The 13,376-nt window shown below is 46.8% G+C and overlaps 1 protein-coding gene across 4 annotated transcripts in view; it reads right to left on the bottom strand.

Annotated features, from left to right (window-relative positions):
• The window catches only part of Znf131 (zinc finger protein 131), a 28,255-nt gene extending 21,241 nt beyond the window's left edge, over positions 1–7,014 (bottom strand). The window contains exons 1-3 of one of the 4 annotated variants that reach the window (XM_045139061.1): positions 6,983–7,014; positions 6,428–6,566; positions 4,501–4,602 (exon numbers count right to left, since the gene is read on the bottom strand). In XM_045139061.1, the coding sequence (XP_044994996.1) occupies positions 4,501–4,602; positions 6,428–6,551 (226 nt within the window). In that variant the 5' untranslated portion in view covers positions 6,552–6,566; positions 6,983–7,014. Of the gene's footprint in view, positions 1–4,500; positions 4,603–6,427; positions 6,707–6,751; positions 6,771–6,982 lie in introns of those variants that run through there. The other 3 variants (XM_045139062.1, XM_045139060.1, XM_004673175.2) reach the window with 3 other exon arrangements.
• Positions 7,015–13,376: the final 6,362 nt, after the last annotated feature.

A 13,376-nucleotide genomic window follows, 5' to 3' on the forward strand; every position in this document is an offset into this window, starting at 1 on the left:
CTGCTGAATTATATGCCCCAAACTAACTAAATATCCTGCCCAAAAGGCTCTTATGTGGAAGGCTTGATCCCCAACTGTTGGCACATTATACAGAGGTGACTGGGTCATGAGAATGCTGATTCACAACTGAATATGGTAGTGTGAAATGAGGTCTGGTTGAAAGAAGTCACTGGGAGAAAGATATGTTAGGGTCACCTGGAACCTTCTTCCTGCCTCTTCTGCATACCAACTTTCATGAAGTGAGCAGCTCTGCCTCACCAACTACCCTTTATGACAACCTTATATACTACATACTAAGAAACACAGAGCAAGAACCATAGGCCGAAACCTCTGAAACTGAGTTAAAAATAAATGTCTGGGGCTGGAGAAATGCTTAAGCAGCTGGGTGCTTGCATGCAAAGCCTAAGGACCCAGGTTTGACTCCCCAGAACCCACGTAAAACAGATGTACATGGTGCATGCATCTAGATCATTTGCAGTGGCACACCCATTCTGTCCGTCTCTCTCTACCTCACTATGCATCTCTCTTCTTCTCTCTCACTCACTCAAATAAACAAATTAAAAAATAAGGAGCCAGGCATGGTGGTGCATGCCTTTAATCCCAGCACACGGGAGGCAGAGGTAGGAGGATCACTGGGAAATCAGAAAAACAAAAAAGAAAAAAGAAAGAAAACTTTGGTCTTTTAAATCATTTTCTCAGGTATTTTTTCCATAACATTGGAAAGCTGCTTGACACATGTTATTTCTACTTTTAGTTTTTGGTAGTGTCTAGTTTTCTATAGTTGCCACACCCATTCCCACCGTCCATTTCCAACCTCTCTCACCAACAAGTATCTTTCGTTTGCTTAAAAATTTTTTTTTTGTTTTTGTTTTTCGAGGTAGCGTCTTGCTCTAATCCAGGCTGACCTGGAATTAGTCTCAGGGTGGCCTTGAACTCATGACAGTCCTACTTCTGCCTCCTGAGAGATGGAATTAAAGGCGTGTGCCACCACGCCTGGCTTGTTTGCTTTTTAAAAATTTTTATTTATTTACTTAAGATGCAAGGGGGGAAGGGAGACAGAGGAGAGAGAGAATGGGCATTCCAGGGCTTCCAGACACTGCAAACAAACTCCAGACACATGCACCATCTGGGGAATGGAACTTGGGTCCTTTGGCTTTACAGTCAAGTGCCTTAACCATCTCTCCAGCACATTGTTTTCTTGGCAATAACTATCCTGACAGGTGTAAAGTGATAGATGCTTTACTAGATTTAATTTGCATTGCCCCCACAAATAACAATATGGAATATTTTTTCTATATATTCACTGACCATTTGCATGTTTTTAGAGAACTTTCTACTCAAGTTTAGGCCTTTTATAAAAGCACATATCCACCAGGCGTGGTGGCACTTGCCTTTAATCACAGCACACGGGAGACAGAAGTAGGAGGATCGTCGTGAGTTTGAGGCCACCCTGAGACTCCATAGTGAATTCCAGATCAGCCTGAGCTAGAGTGAGACTCTACCTCGAAAAACAAACAAAAAATCACATATCCTTTTTTTCTGTTTTATATTATAATTTGCATATCCTTTTCAAAATTTTCTATGCTACTGGTTGCCTCTTCATTGTTCTTTCCTTTGCTATGCAAACGCTTTTTCTAACTTGATATAGTCCCATTTGTGTGCTGCTTTGTGGCCTGTGCTTTTAATGTCATAGCCATAAACACTGACTTTACCCTAAAAATAAATAAAATAAAAATAAAATATTTTTTAAAAAAGGACACTTGAAGTAGAACAAAGCACACTGGGAAGCAAACCAAACCATAAGGACCAGTGAGTTTTCTGATTACTTTTGCTCCCAAACATCGCAGGTTAAGATTTGAGGTGTCCAAGGTTACTCCATAACTGTGTACTGGTGGAAACAGAAAAAAAAAAAGGCTCCAAGAGATAGTCTCCCCAGCAGAGACCCAGATAAGACGATGAAGGGGGCATGGAGAGGAGGGAACTTATTAATTTTTTCTCCTTAGCTCTGCATCAAGATCAACTAATTTTGAGGCTAGTACCCTGGACAGCACTTCAATTTTATTTTATTTTATTTTATTATTTTTTTAAGACCAGACCTTGCTGGACTCAAATCCCCAATTCTCCTGCTTCAGTCTCCCCAGTACTGAAATTTCAGCTGGGATTACTACCGTATCAAGAATACAAAGGTACCCAGTGTGGTGACGCTATTAATCCCAGCACTCAGGAGGCCGATAGGAAGTTTAAGACCAGCCTGAGATTAGAGTGAATTCCTGGTCAGCCTGGGCTAGAGTGAGACCCTACCTCCAAAAACCAAAAAAGAATACAAAGGTTTTGAAACTAAACTGGAACTGTATCTGCAGCTCAGATTCTGAACCTAAGTAGGCTGATTGCCTGCTAAAACAAATAAAATCATTCTCTGAAGGATTTTAACAGCACTCACTTTTATAAGACTTGTTTTCAAGGTAAGGTCTCACTCTAGCCCAGGCTGATCTGGAACTCACTCTGTAGCCATCATCTGAACTCAACTTCAGCTTGTGTGTACCACCATGCCCAGCTCTTGTAAAATTTTAAATTTCCACTGACATAATCCAAATTTCACATATTTTACATACTGGGGGGACGACAAGGGCTGGGCTGGAAGGACGGCTTTGTGGTTAAGGCACGCTAAAGGACCCAGGTTTGTTTCCCCAGGACCCATGTAAGCCAGATGCATAAGGTGGCACATACTTCTGGAGTTTGTCTGCAGTAGTTGAAGGCCCTGGCCTGCCCATTCGCTCCCTCTCAAACATAAATAAAAATAAAAGTATTAAAAAAAAATCAAAAGAAAAAAATAAAAAACAACCAAGGGCTGGAGAGATGGCTTAGCGGTTAAGGCCCTTGCCTACAAAGCCAAAGGACCCAGGTTCAATTTCCTAGGACCCACATAACCTAGATGCACAAGGTGGCACATGCATCTGAAATAAAATAAAATAAAATAAAATCCAATGCTGTACAAACTAACAAAAGGAACTTAAAACTCATTTTCCTTTTCTTTTCTTTTTTGAGGCAGGGTCTCAGCTCTTTCCCAGGCTCACCTGGAACTCTAGTCCAGCTGGATTTGAACTCACCCTACCTCCACATGTGTACCCATGTGCATCTACTCTGGCTTACAAGGGTTCAGGCGAATCAAACCTGGGTCCTTAGGATTCGCAGACAACCACCTTAATTGCTAAACAATGGTAGAAAATACAGCAAAAGATAAAAGCATAATAGTGGCTGGGGAGATGGCTCAGGGGTTAAAGGTGCCTGCTTGCAAAGCCTGCAGACCCGGGGTTGATTCCCCAGCACTGTGTAAAGCCGGAACAGAGACCCTGGGGTGCCCATACACATGCAAATCAATAAATAAATTTTAAAAACACAGTCACTGGGCTGGAGAGATGGCCTAGCAGCTAAGGTACTTGCCTGCAAAGCCAAAAGACACAGGTTCAATTCCCCAGAACCCATGTAAGCCAGATGCACAGGGTGGTGCATGCACTGGGTTTGTTTACAGTGGCTAAGGGCCCTGGTGCACCCATTCTCTCTCTCTCAAAACAAAAACAAAAAAAAAAAAAAAAAAAAAAACACTCCAGTAACTAACAGCACAAACAATTTCCTGCTAGATGGACAACTTTGGACAAGTAATTTTTCAAACCTATTCCCAGATGTGAAAATTGGAAATAATACCACTTTTCAAAAGATTAATGTGAGGGGCTGGAGAGATGGCTCAACAGTTAAGGCACTTGCCTGCAATGCCTGATGGCCCAGGTTTGATTCCCCAGTACCCACATAAAGCCAGATGTCCAAAGTGGTGCATGTATGTAGAGTTCATCTGCAGTGGCTAGAGGGCCTGGCACATCCATTCATATTCATACTCACCCTCTATCCTTGCAAATAAGTAAATATTTTAAAACAATTTTTAAGAAAAGATTAACATGAGCTTCACATAATACACAGTGCAAGAAAAAATTCAACTACAAAAACAGTCTTATTTCAAGATTATATTGTATGCTCTCTCGTGTCCATTCACTAACCACCAAAATTTCACCTGACTGCTACTTCAGTCATCTTTCCTAGCCTTCCCCACATTGTGACAGCCACTTCATTTGTACTTATCCGTTCTCATTAGTACATTTCTGCTAGTACAGAGCCCACTCCTGTAACTTACAGCACCACCTCCAGTCTGAAATAGGTCAGTAAGACAAAGTTGACTGCTTAGATTTCTGTACTATTTTCAAAAGACAAAAGCCACAGGTTTCAGCAATGTAAGAGACTCCTTTAATACCAATATCTACTATCTAAGAGTTCTTCTGGCCAGATCAGTTCACCAACCGCTTCACCAAAAATAAAACTCTGAAGTGATAACAATTTATCCAATTGTTTAATAGCAACTATTGATATCTATTTCTCATGATGTCTTGCTAAATTGTCTAAATCCTAAAACCAAGTATTCTTGCTAAGCAGTGAATCTGAAATGGCACTTACCTTCTATCTCAACCAAGGGTTCTTGAGTAAACTCCTGAAAAAATTTGTAGAAGAACTTACTGCAAGCAGCCAAAACAGCCTTGTGGGCCTTAAAATGGTGTCCTTAATAAGAAAGGGAGAAGGGATTATACAATGCTCCAAAACCAAATATAAATTGTATAAAGTATTACCTTTTTCCTTTCTTAATTACATACCCACATAGATCACTGAACTAAAAGCCCAAATATTCTTGTCAGGTATCGTACCAAATCAAAAAAAAATTTTAAGGCAGGGCCTTTCCTAGCCCAGACTGGCTTTGAACCCACTGTGGTCTTCCAATCTGTCTTCTGAGAGCTGGGATTATAGGTGTGTATTACCATACCCAGCTGCAAATTTAAATCCCCCCCAATTTTTTGAGGTAGGGTCTTACTCTAGCCCAGGATGACCTGGAGTTCACTATATAGTCCCAGGGTGGCCTCAAACTCCCAGCAATCCTACCTCTCTCTCCCAAGTGCTGGGATTAAAGGCGTGAGCCACACCACCAGGCTTCAAATTTAAATCTTAATTAGACATGAAGCCAAATCTTTAACTCAAGACTATTTTTTATTGCTATCATCATCACTATTAGGCAGGGTCTCATTCTAACCCAGGCTGGCCTTGAACTCATCCTTCTCCCTCAGCCTCCCAATGCTGGGATTATAGGAGTGAGCCAAAATGCGCAGCTGGACTTTGACTTTATTTGAGTTAGTTTTTTTGTTTTTTGTTATTGGGTTTTCAAGGTGGGGTCTTACTCTGGCCCAGGCTGATCTGGAATTCACTATGTAATCTCAGGGTGGCCTTGAACTCATGGCGACCCTACTTCTGCCTTCCCAGGGCTGGGATTATAGGCATGCACCACCATGCCAGGCTTTTTAGTCAGTTTTTATAAAAATCAGTTAATACTAGGTAACAAATTATCTTCCAGCACCTTGTTACATTCAAAAAAGTAATAAATATATCCTAATGAGATGAAACTACTAAGTAGGAAGATGATCTGAAAGTTTCATTTGGAAAGATGGAAAAAATAAAACAGAATATGCACAAGTGTCCAGTGTTGGCACGGGAAATGTTTCAGTATGCCTAACCTTTGGAAATAATATATGGTACACTTAAAAAAATAAAGAACAGGGGGTGTAGAGCTGGCTTAGCAGTTAAGTTGTTTGCCTGCAAAGCCAAAGGATCAGGGTTGGATTCCTCAGGACCCATTTAAGCCAGATGCACAAGGGGACGCATGCATCTGGAGTTCGTTTGCAGCGGCTGGAGGCCCTGGTGCGCCCATTCTCTCCCTGTTTTTTCTTTCTGCGTCTATCAAATAAATAAAATATATTAAAAAATAAAGAACAGGTTGCCTTAAACATCTCGCCAGCCCATTAAAGAGCCCATTTGCAATAAAAAGAAAAAAACACTCAAGGCATTTTACAACTACTTTACTACTAAGGGTGATGACGACCCCAGTGTATTTTGGAGAACCCCAATGAGGATGTTGAGTGCAAGTAAGGTATCTCACGTTTTCACTCCAAGCTGCTTGGAAAGCCACAAAGCAACCAACAGTGTTCCAAAGACTCCGGTATGGGATTCCTGCAAGCAGCTTTCCAATAGGAAGCTTATTAAGCAAATATTTTGAGGTCTTCTCTCTCTCCCCAAGGCCCTTATCTTGCACTCAAGAGTGCAACGGGGAAACTCCAGCAGGCAGCAGCAAGTGAAACATGTGATGAGCAGCAGGCTATGAAGAGCAGGACCGGCCAACCAGCTTTCCGCGGCCAGGTCCACAGAGGCAACGGTGGCACCTGCCCTCCCGCTCCCGGACGCCCTCTCCGCGGACGCGAGGAAAGCCCCACGAGGGGGGGTTTCAAAAGGGCGGGCGAGAGCCCCAGACTCAAACTGGCTTCTCCGTCACGACCGTACCCACCGTCGACAATCAGGGTGATGTCGGTAAACCGGTCCTGCTCCCGCTGCTCATTCAATCGGTCCAGAATCATCTTGTGATGTTCAGGAAACTCCTGAAGGCATTCCATCGTTTCTTCAGCCTCCATAGCCGTCGGGCTTCTCTACAAAAGACGAGCATGATAATGGACACCCATGAGCCCGGGCAGACACAGAACCCCGAAGCACAGAACAAACCAACGCGCCCGCGAGCGCGGCGCCACGGGGGAGGGGCAGGAGCGCAGGCCCGGAAGAAGAACGGCGGTCGGCGGGCCGGGCCGGGCCGCAGCCGCGGGACCCCGAGCCTGACCTAATTGGAGCCGGAGACGCGAGCTGGAGCGGGCTGGGCACAGGGCCGGGCGCCCAGGGAGCGGATCGCGGGCGGCGGCGGCCTGCTTGCGGCCCGCCGAGCCCCGCCGCCCGGCCCGGCTCCTGCGGCCCCCGACCCGGTCCGGCCCGCGGCCACAACGACTCCCGGGGCGCCTCTCCCGCCCGCCCTCCCTCTTCTCCCCCGCCCCGACCCGGCTCGGCCGGCACTCACTCAGGGAAGGAGGAGCGGCCCGGGCATGCGCGTCACTCACGCCGGCGTGCTGCGTCACCGCGTCGGGCCCCGCCGGGCGCGCACGCCACGGCAGAGCCTATCGGGCGGGCGCCGGGCCACGCCCCTCGCCCCGAGCGCGGGCGGCGGGACCCGCTGGGGGGGACCGTGCGCCACGACGAGCCGGCCCGCGCCGCGCGGACGAGCTGCCGCTGCGGCCCCTCGCGCGCCCCCCTGCACCCACCTGCCGCTCTCTTCCGCCGGCCGCCCGGGAGCGCTAGGGCCGCGGGCTCCGGCCAGCTAACCGTCCGCGGGGCGCTCGCTGGCCGCGCCCGGCCCCTCACCTTCGCCCGAAGCGGGCCGCGAGGTGCTCCGCCGCCCTTCTCCCGCCCTGCCCCGCCGCGGGCGCGCCTCTCCCCTCGCCCTCCCTTCCGCCCCCGTCCACGTGGGAGCCGGGCCGCTCCCTCCGCCCCGCGAGGCTCCCGCTCGCCGCGGCTTCCCGGGCCGCTCGCCCGCCTCGCGGCTGGCAGGGGCCGGCGCCGGAGTCGCGGACGGCGGCCGTCGTGGCCGCCCCGTCGGTGCGTCGGGAGGCCGGAGCCCCTGGCCGCCGCGCGGGCGGCTCCTTCGTGCGCTAAGGGAAGGCTCGAGTCGTCCAGGGCGGTAGACGGACGTGTTCCGAATGTGGTGGCCACGTTCCGCCGTGAACGCTAGTGTTTGGCCAGCTTGGAGAGCCGATGCCAATGCCGGCACATTGCTTTAGAAACTAGGAGTGCGGGTGAGCAACGGGCGTGGGGTTCCTCCATTGTGAATCTTAGTCTGGTAAAGCAAAGCGCCTTCGACAGGGGCCGCCCGGTTGCGGGTTACGGAGCATTCTTGACGTTCCGAACTCGGGTCCTGGGCAGCTAAGGAAGTGGTGCACTTCCTCAGGGTGCAGCACAGAAACAGGTATCGGGGTTCCTGGCATTGAAAGCCTTAGCTGGGATAGACTGAGAGGGGTCAGCAGTGTGAAAGATGGCAGATTTGGGGTTAAGGATGTGAAAATTGGTAGAGTGCAGGCACAAAGCCCTCAAGCTCCTCAGCACGGCATAAACCAGGCGAGGTGAAAGGACCCTTGTTATCCCAGTACTTGGGAGGTGCAGGCATGAGTTTCAAGGTCATTCTCAGCAGTGGAGAGAGTTCAATGCCAGTCGCTAAGAAAGAGAGAGAAAAAAAAAAAGCTATCCAGGAGGCGGGTATGTTGGCTTGCCTCAGAAAAAACAAGAGGGGCTGGAGAGAGCTCAGGGGTTAAAGGCACTTGCAAAATCTTCTGGCAGGTGTTTAATTATAAAGCCAAATACAAAAAGTGGTGCAGGCATCTGTTTATCATGGCAAGAAACTGCACATATGTGTGGGTGAAGCTTTCCCTTGGGGAGGTGCAAACGCAAGTCTTTGCCCGACATAGGACCCAGATGACAAAGCAGTGCAGTTACACCAAAACCAATTAGGGGCTGGAGAGAGGGCTTAGTGGTTAAGGCACTTGCCTGCAAAGCCTGTGGACCCAAGTTCAGTTCCCTAGGACCCATGTAAGCCAGCTGTACAAGGTGGCATATGCATCTGGAGCTCATTTGCAGTGGCTAGAGGCCCTAGTGGGCCCATTCTCTGTCTCATAATTGAAACCAGTTTGGTGAAGCAGATAAGTTAATAGGAGTTACTTACCTGAGCAAGGAGGGACCAAAGGCAGCTGCACCACCAGAAAGCTCACCTCCAATCAAAGGACACACACACTGCACAGCCCGTGGGCAGCTCCTCTAGTTGGCACTCACTATGTAACTCGCAGGCAGTTCAACAGGAGCTTCTCATCCCCAATTAGCTACTTTCGCCTTATACACCCTTGAGGGGTCTTGCAACCTCTTTCCAGACTTCTTGACCTCCTGAGTATCCAGAGCTTCCTGACTGCTGTGTCCACTGGCGCACACCTTTAATCCCAGCAGTCGGGAGACAGGTAGGAGGATCGCCGTGAGCTTGAGGACACCCTCAGGCTACATAGTGAATTCCAGGTCATCCTGGGCTGGAATGAGACCCTACCTCTTAAAACAACAATATTTTGTCATTCCCCTCTGCCCCCCCAGCCAGGCTGGGTGAGAGAGGAAAACACTCTCATGTATCCAAGCAGAGGTGGGAGGAAATCCAGAGACAGACACAGAGAGACACACACATTGAGGGTCTCATCCAGAGAGAGGGAGGGGCTGGAAGGCAGCAGCCTGTATAGCATCAGGTTCAGGAATGTAAGGCGAACACCTGATTGGCTAGTAAGTTTGGGGGATGGACCCAAGGGTCAGCCTACCCAGGTAGTGGGCAGCAGGGGATGCTGAAGATCAGTCTTGATCAGACAGGAGTTCCACTTTTGGTAGAGTCCTGTTCTTGTGCCAAGACAAGGTGGCACCCCCTGATTCTCTCTGAGCCTCAATCCCTAACTGAAACTGCCTTAAAAACTAAAAAACAAAACAAAACAAAAAAAACCCACTAGCTTTCTCCCATCCTCCTTCATTATGAATCACACAGTATTTTTTCCTTTTCCTTTGGTTTTTCAAGGTAGGGTCGCTAACTGTAAATATTAATGGCTTTAATTCACCCATCAAGAAGCATAAGCTAACGGGGTGGATCAGAAAATTAGACCCCTCACAAGAAACCCACCTCACCACTAAAGACAGACACGTCCTCAGGGTGAGAGGGTGGAAAATGATACCCAAGCAAATGGAAATAAGAAACAAGCAGGTGTAGCTATACTAATATGGGATAAAACAGACTTCAAACCAACAGTGATAAAAAAAGACAAAGAAGGCCACTTCCTACTTATCAAGGGAATGATCCAACAAGAGGATATCACAATCATCAATCTTTATGCACCAAACACAGGTGCACCACAATTCATAAAACCTAGAAAACATTTAAGCCATTCCAAGCTCCTCCCAAACAGAAAGTTGAAGGCCTAGTCTTTGGGACAGTGAAAGTTCCCTGGAACTCAGCCTTAGTCATTTTCTAGTCTGTTTACTCCAGCAACATGACCCTACTCTTGGTAAATAGATAGTACATACCCCTGTGCTCCGTGGGAGGGACTACAGCCCTGATACCGAAAACGTAAAATGGGTAGTCATGAACCCTAGGGGTTTAACGTATGAGTATGAGCAGCTATCTGGCTAAATGTATATACTATGTTTATCAAACTGCCCAGTAAGCACGTATCTTAATATTCATACCCTTATATTAATGCTACTCTCACTTTTGGTAGAGAATCTTTTCAGATGTCAGTGTCCTTGTGATGACTCAGAAGGCATCACGGTGCTAAAAAGAAGTGACTGGAGTGCTCATTATTGTAATATCTTTATCACACCTTCCAAGGCTCAGGGTCTAATGTGGAAGAGGTGGCAGAAAGAATGTATGTAAGAGCCAAAGGAAGGGTAGGATGCTGGTGGTTTGATTCAGGTGTACCCCATAAACTTAGGTGTTCTGAATGCTAAGTTCCCAGCTGATGGATATTTGGAAATTAATGCCTCCTGGAGGGAGTGTGTTGTTGGGGGCAGGCTTATGGGTGTTATAGCCAGTTTCCCCATGCCAGTGTTTGGCACACTCTCCTGTTGCTATTGTCTACCTTATGTTGGCCAGGGGTTGATGTCCACTCTCTGCTCATGCCATTATTTTTTCCCTGCCATCATGGAGCTTCCCCTCGAGCCTGTAAACCAAAATCAATCTCTTTTTCCCAAAAGCTACTGTTGGTTAGGTGATTTCTACCAACAATGTGAACCAGACTGCAACAGACTCCTTACAATGTGCTCCCTGCAGACACAAAATGGCCTGGATATCCATAACCTCACAGTACCTGATACTACCTACACAAGACCATCATAATAGGAGGAAAAGACGATGACATCAAAATAAAAGAGAGACTGATTGAAATGGGGAGGGGATATGATGGAGAATGTAGTTTCAAAGGGGAAGGTGGGGGGGAGGGTAGTACCATGGGATATTTTTTATAATCATGTAAGTTAATAAAAATTAATATATATACATTAGCTGGGCATGGTGGCCCAGGCCTTTAATCTCAGTACTTTGGAGACAGAGGTAATGAGTTCGAGGCCATCCTGAGACTACACATTGAATTTCAGGTAAGCCCTTCCTCAAAACACCAAAAAAAAAAAAAAATTATAAAGCACTGTTTAGGTTGGAGAGATTGTTTAGTGGTTAAGGTGCTAGCCAACAAACCCAAAGGAGTCAGAATCAATTCCCCAGTGCCTATGTAAAGCTAGATGCACAAGGTGGCATGCATTTTGAATTTGTTTACAGTGACTAGAGGCTTTGGTGCACCCATTCTCTCTCTCCATCAAAAAACAAACAAAATGAGAAAAAAACAACGACAACAAAAAGCAAAAAGAAGCTTCATTATTTCCTCTTTCTGGATATTTCGTTTTGATATAATCTTCATTCCTCCCTTTGGACCACCTTTAAGTTAGTGATCAGTGGTAACTATACCTGTGGAAATTGTCCATCTGCTATTTTTCTCCATGACCTTACAAAGGTTTCCCTACTCCAACAGACATTACTGTGCATGTCAATACCAAGATTCATTTTCTCTTTTGTTGTGGAAAGTAACACTACCTGTTTGGGCTGGATTTAAAACCACGGTGCTGGTCTGGAGAGATGGCTTAGCGGTTAAGGCCGTTGCTAGTAAAGCTCAAGGACCCAGGTTAGATTCCCCAAGACCCATTAGGCCAGATGCACAGGCACGTCTAGAGTTCGTTTACAGTGGCTGAAGGCCCAGGTGTGCTCATTCTCTCTCTCAAATAAATAAAAGAATGTTTTATTAAATATATATATTTGGTTTTTGTTTTTCGAGGTAGGGTCTCACTCTAGCTCAGGCTGACCTGGAATTCATTATGTAGTCTCAGGGTGGCTTGGAACTCGTGGCAATCATCCTACCTCTGCCTCCCAAGTTCTGGGATTAAAGGTGTGTGCCACCACACTAACCCTAACCCCTCAAATCTCCCCAAACCCCAGTGCTGCCCAAGGTCTCTGGAGCCCTGCTGCGGTCCCTCGTCCAGTGCAGGACCCACCACTTTTCTCTATCCACCAGGGGGCAGCAAACTTCCAGCAAAGAGGCTATCAAGTACTGAAATTGACCAGACTCCTGAAATCCCCTGCCCTGAAGGCCCTGGAGGTAATGGGCGGAACATCAGCAGTAAGGAGTGAGGTTGTGGTCCCTCCCCTGAAGTGCAGAATCGAAGCACTCGAATTCTTTGTGGTTTCCTGCTTACAGATATGCAAAAAGAAGGCTGAAGATGATGTGGAGATATGGCAGAGTGTGGTCTCCCAGCAGGGACCAAGAGTCACACTGCCAATTACATTTTTGCAAATGGATGTAGGTGACCACCTAAGGTGGTGATCATGTTTCCAGTGAACAAAAGATAACATGTCTATTGAGTTTGGGTGACCCTTCAAATTCTTCAGGGTCGGTTGTTTGTATTTTATTTTTGACACTGGAATTGAGCCGAGGGCCCCCTCCATGCTCACCACTGAGACCTCCAATTCTTTTATTTATTTCCCACCTCACCAAGGTTTCCTCTCTCTCACTTTTTCTTTCTTTAACCTCATTTTTTCCCCTGGATTCTCCTCCTGTCATAACTCAGACCCTGTATCATCACCACCTTTCCCAAACACAAAACTAACCCTCTCCCCAGTCCTTCAAGTGATGTGGCATACATGTAGATAGTATTTAAAGGAAACTCTGTTCTTTGTCATTCTCCTCATGGCGTCTCTCCCTCTCAAACATCTTTGAGTCTGTTGTCAGGGAAGAGGATAGTCAATAATATAAATGGCTATTAAGGATGAACAAGCAAACCAATGGGACATACATTCAAGCTAAGACACTAATATTTATAAGGCATATAAATAACTGACTGTTCTGCACAGCTTTACCTAAAACAGGTTTTCCCTTTTTCTTTGGGTTTTCATTTTATTAAAAAGCAGGATCTCAGGCTAGAGGGATGGTTCAGCAATTAAGCCCTTGCTTAGAAAGCCAAAGGATCCAGGTTCAATTCCCCAGGACCTATGTAAGCCAGATGCACAAGGTTTGCAGTTGCTGGAGGCACTGACATGACCATTCTCAAACAAATAAATAAGTAAATGCAGGATGTCTACCCCTGGTGGGCTAACTCAGCCTCCTGCATGCTGGGATTATAGGTATGAGCCAGCACATGAGCTTGGGTCTTCATTTTGCTTGGCAACTTAATTGAATTTAGAAATGCCTGACAGGGTTAGCCTGTCTAGTGCTGGAAGGCACTACATGAACTACTGGGAGAAAGTGGCCAACATCTGTCAGAGCAACTTGAGGTCTAAGCTACTCAGAAGCAAACAACCTGACATG

Source organism: Jaculus jaculus, chromosome 20 (assembly GCF_020740685.1).
Source record: "Jaculus jaculus isolate mJacJac1 chromosome 20, mJacJac1.mat.Y.cur, whole genome shotgun sequence".
NCBI lineage: Eukaryota > Metazoa > Chordata > Mammalia > Rodentia > Dipodidae > Jaculus > Jaculus jaculus.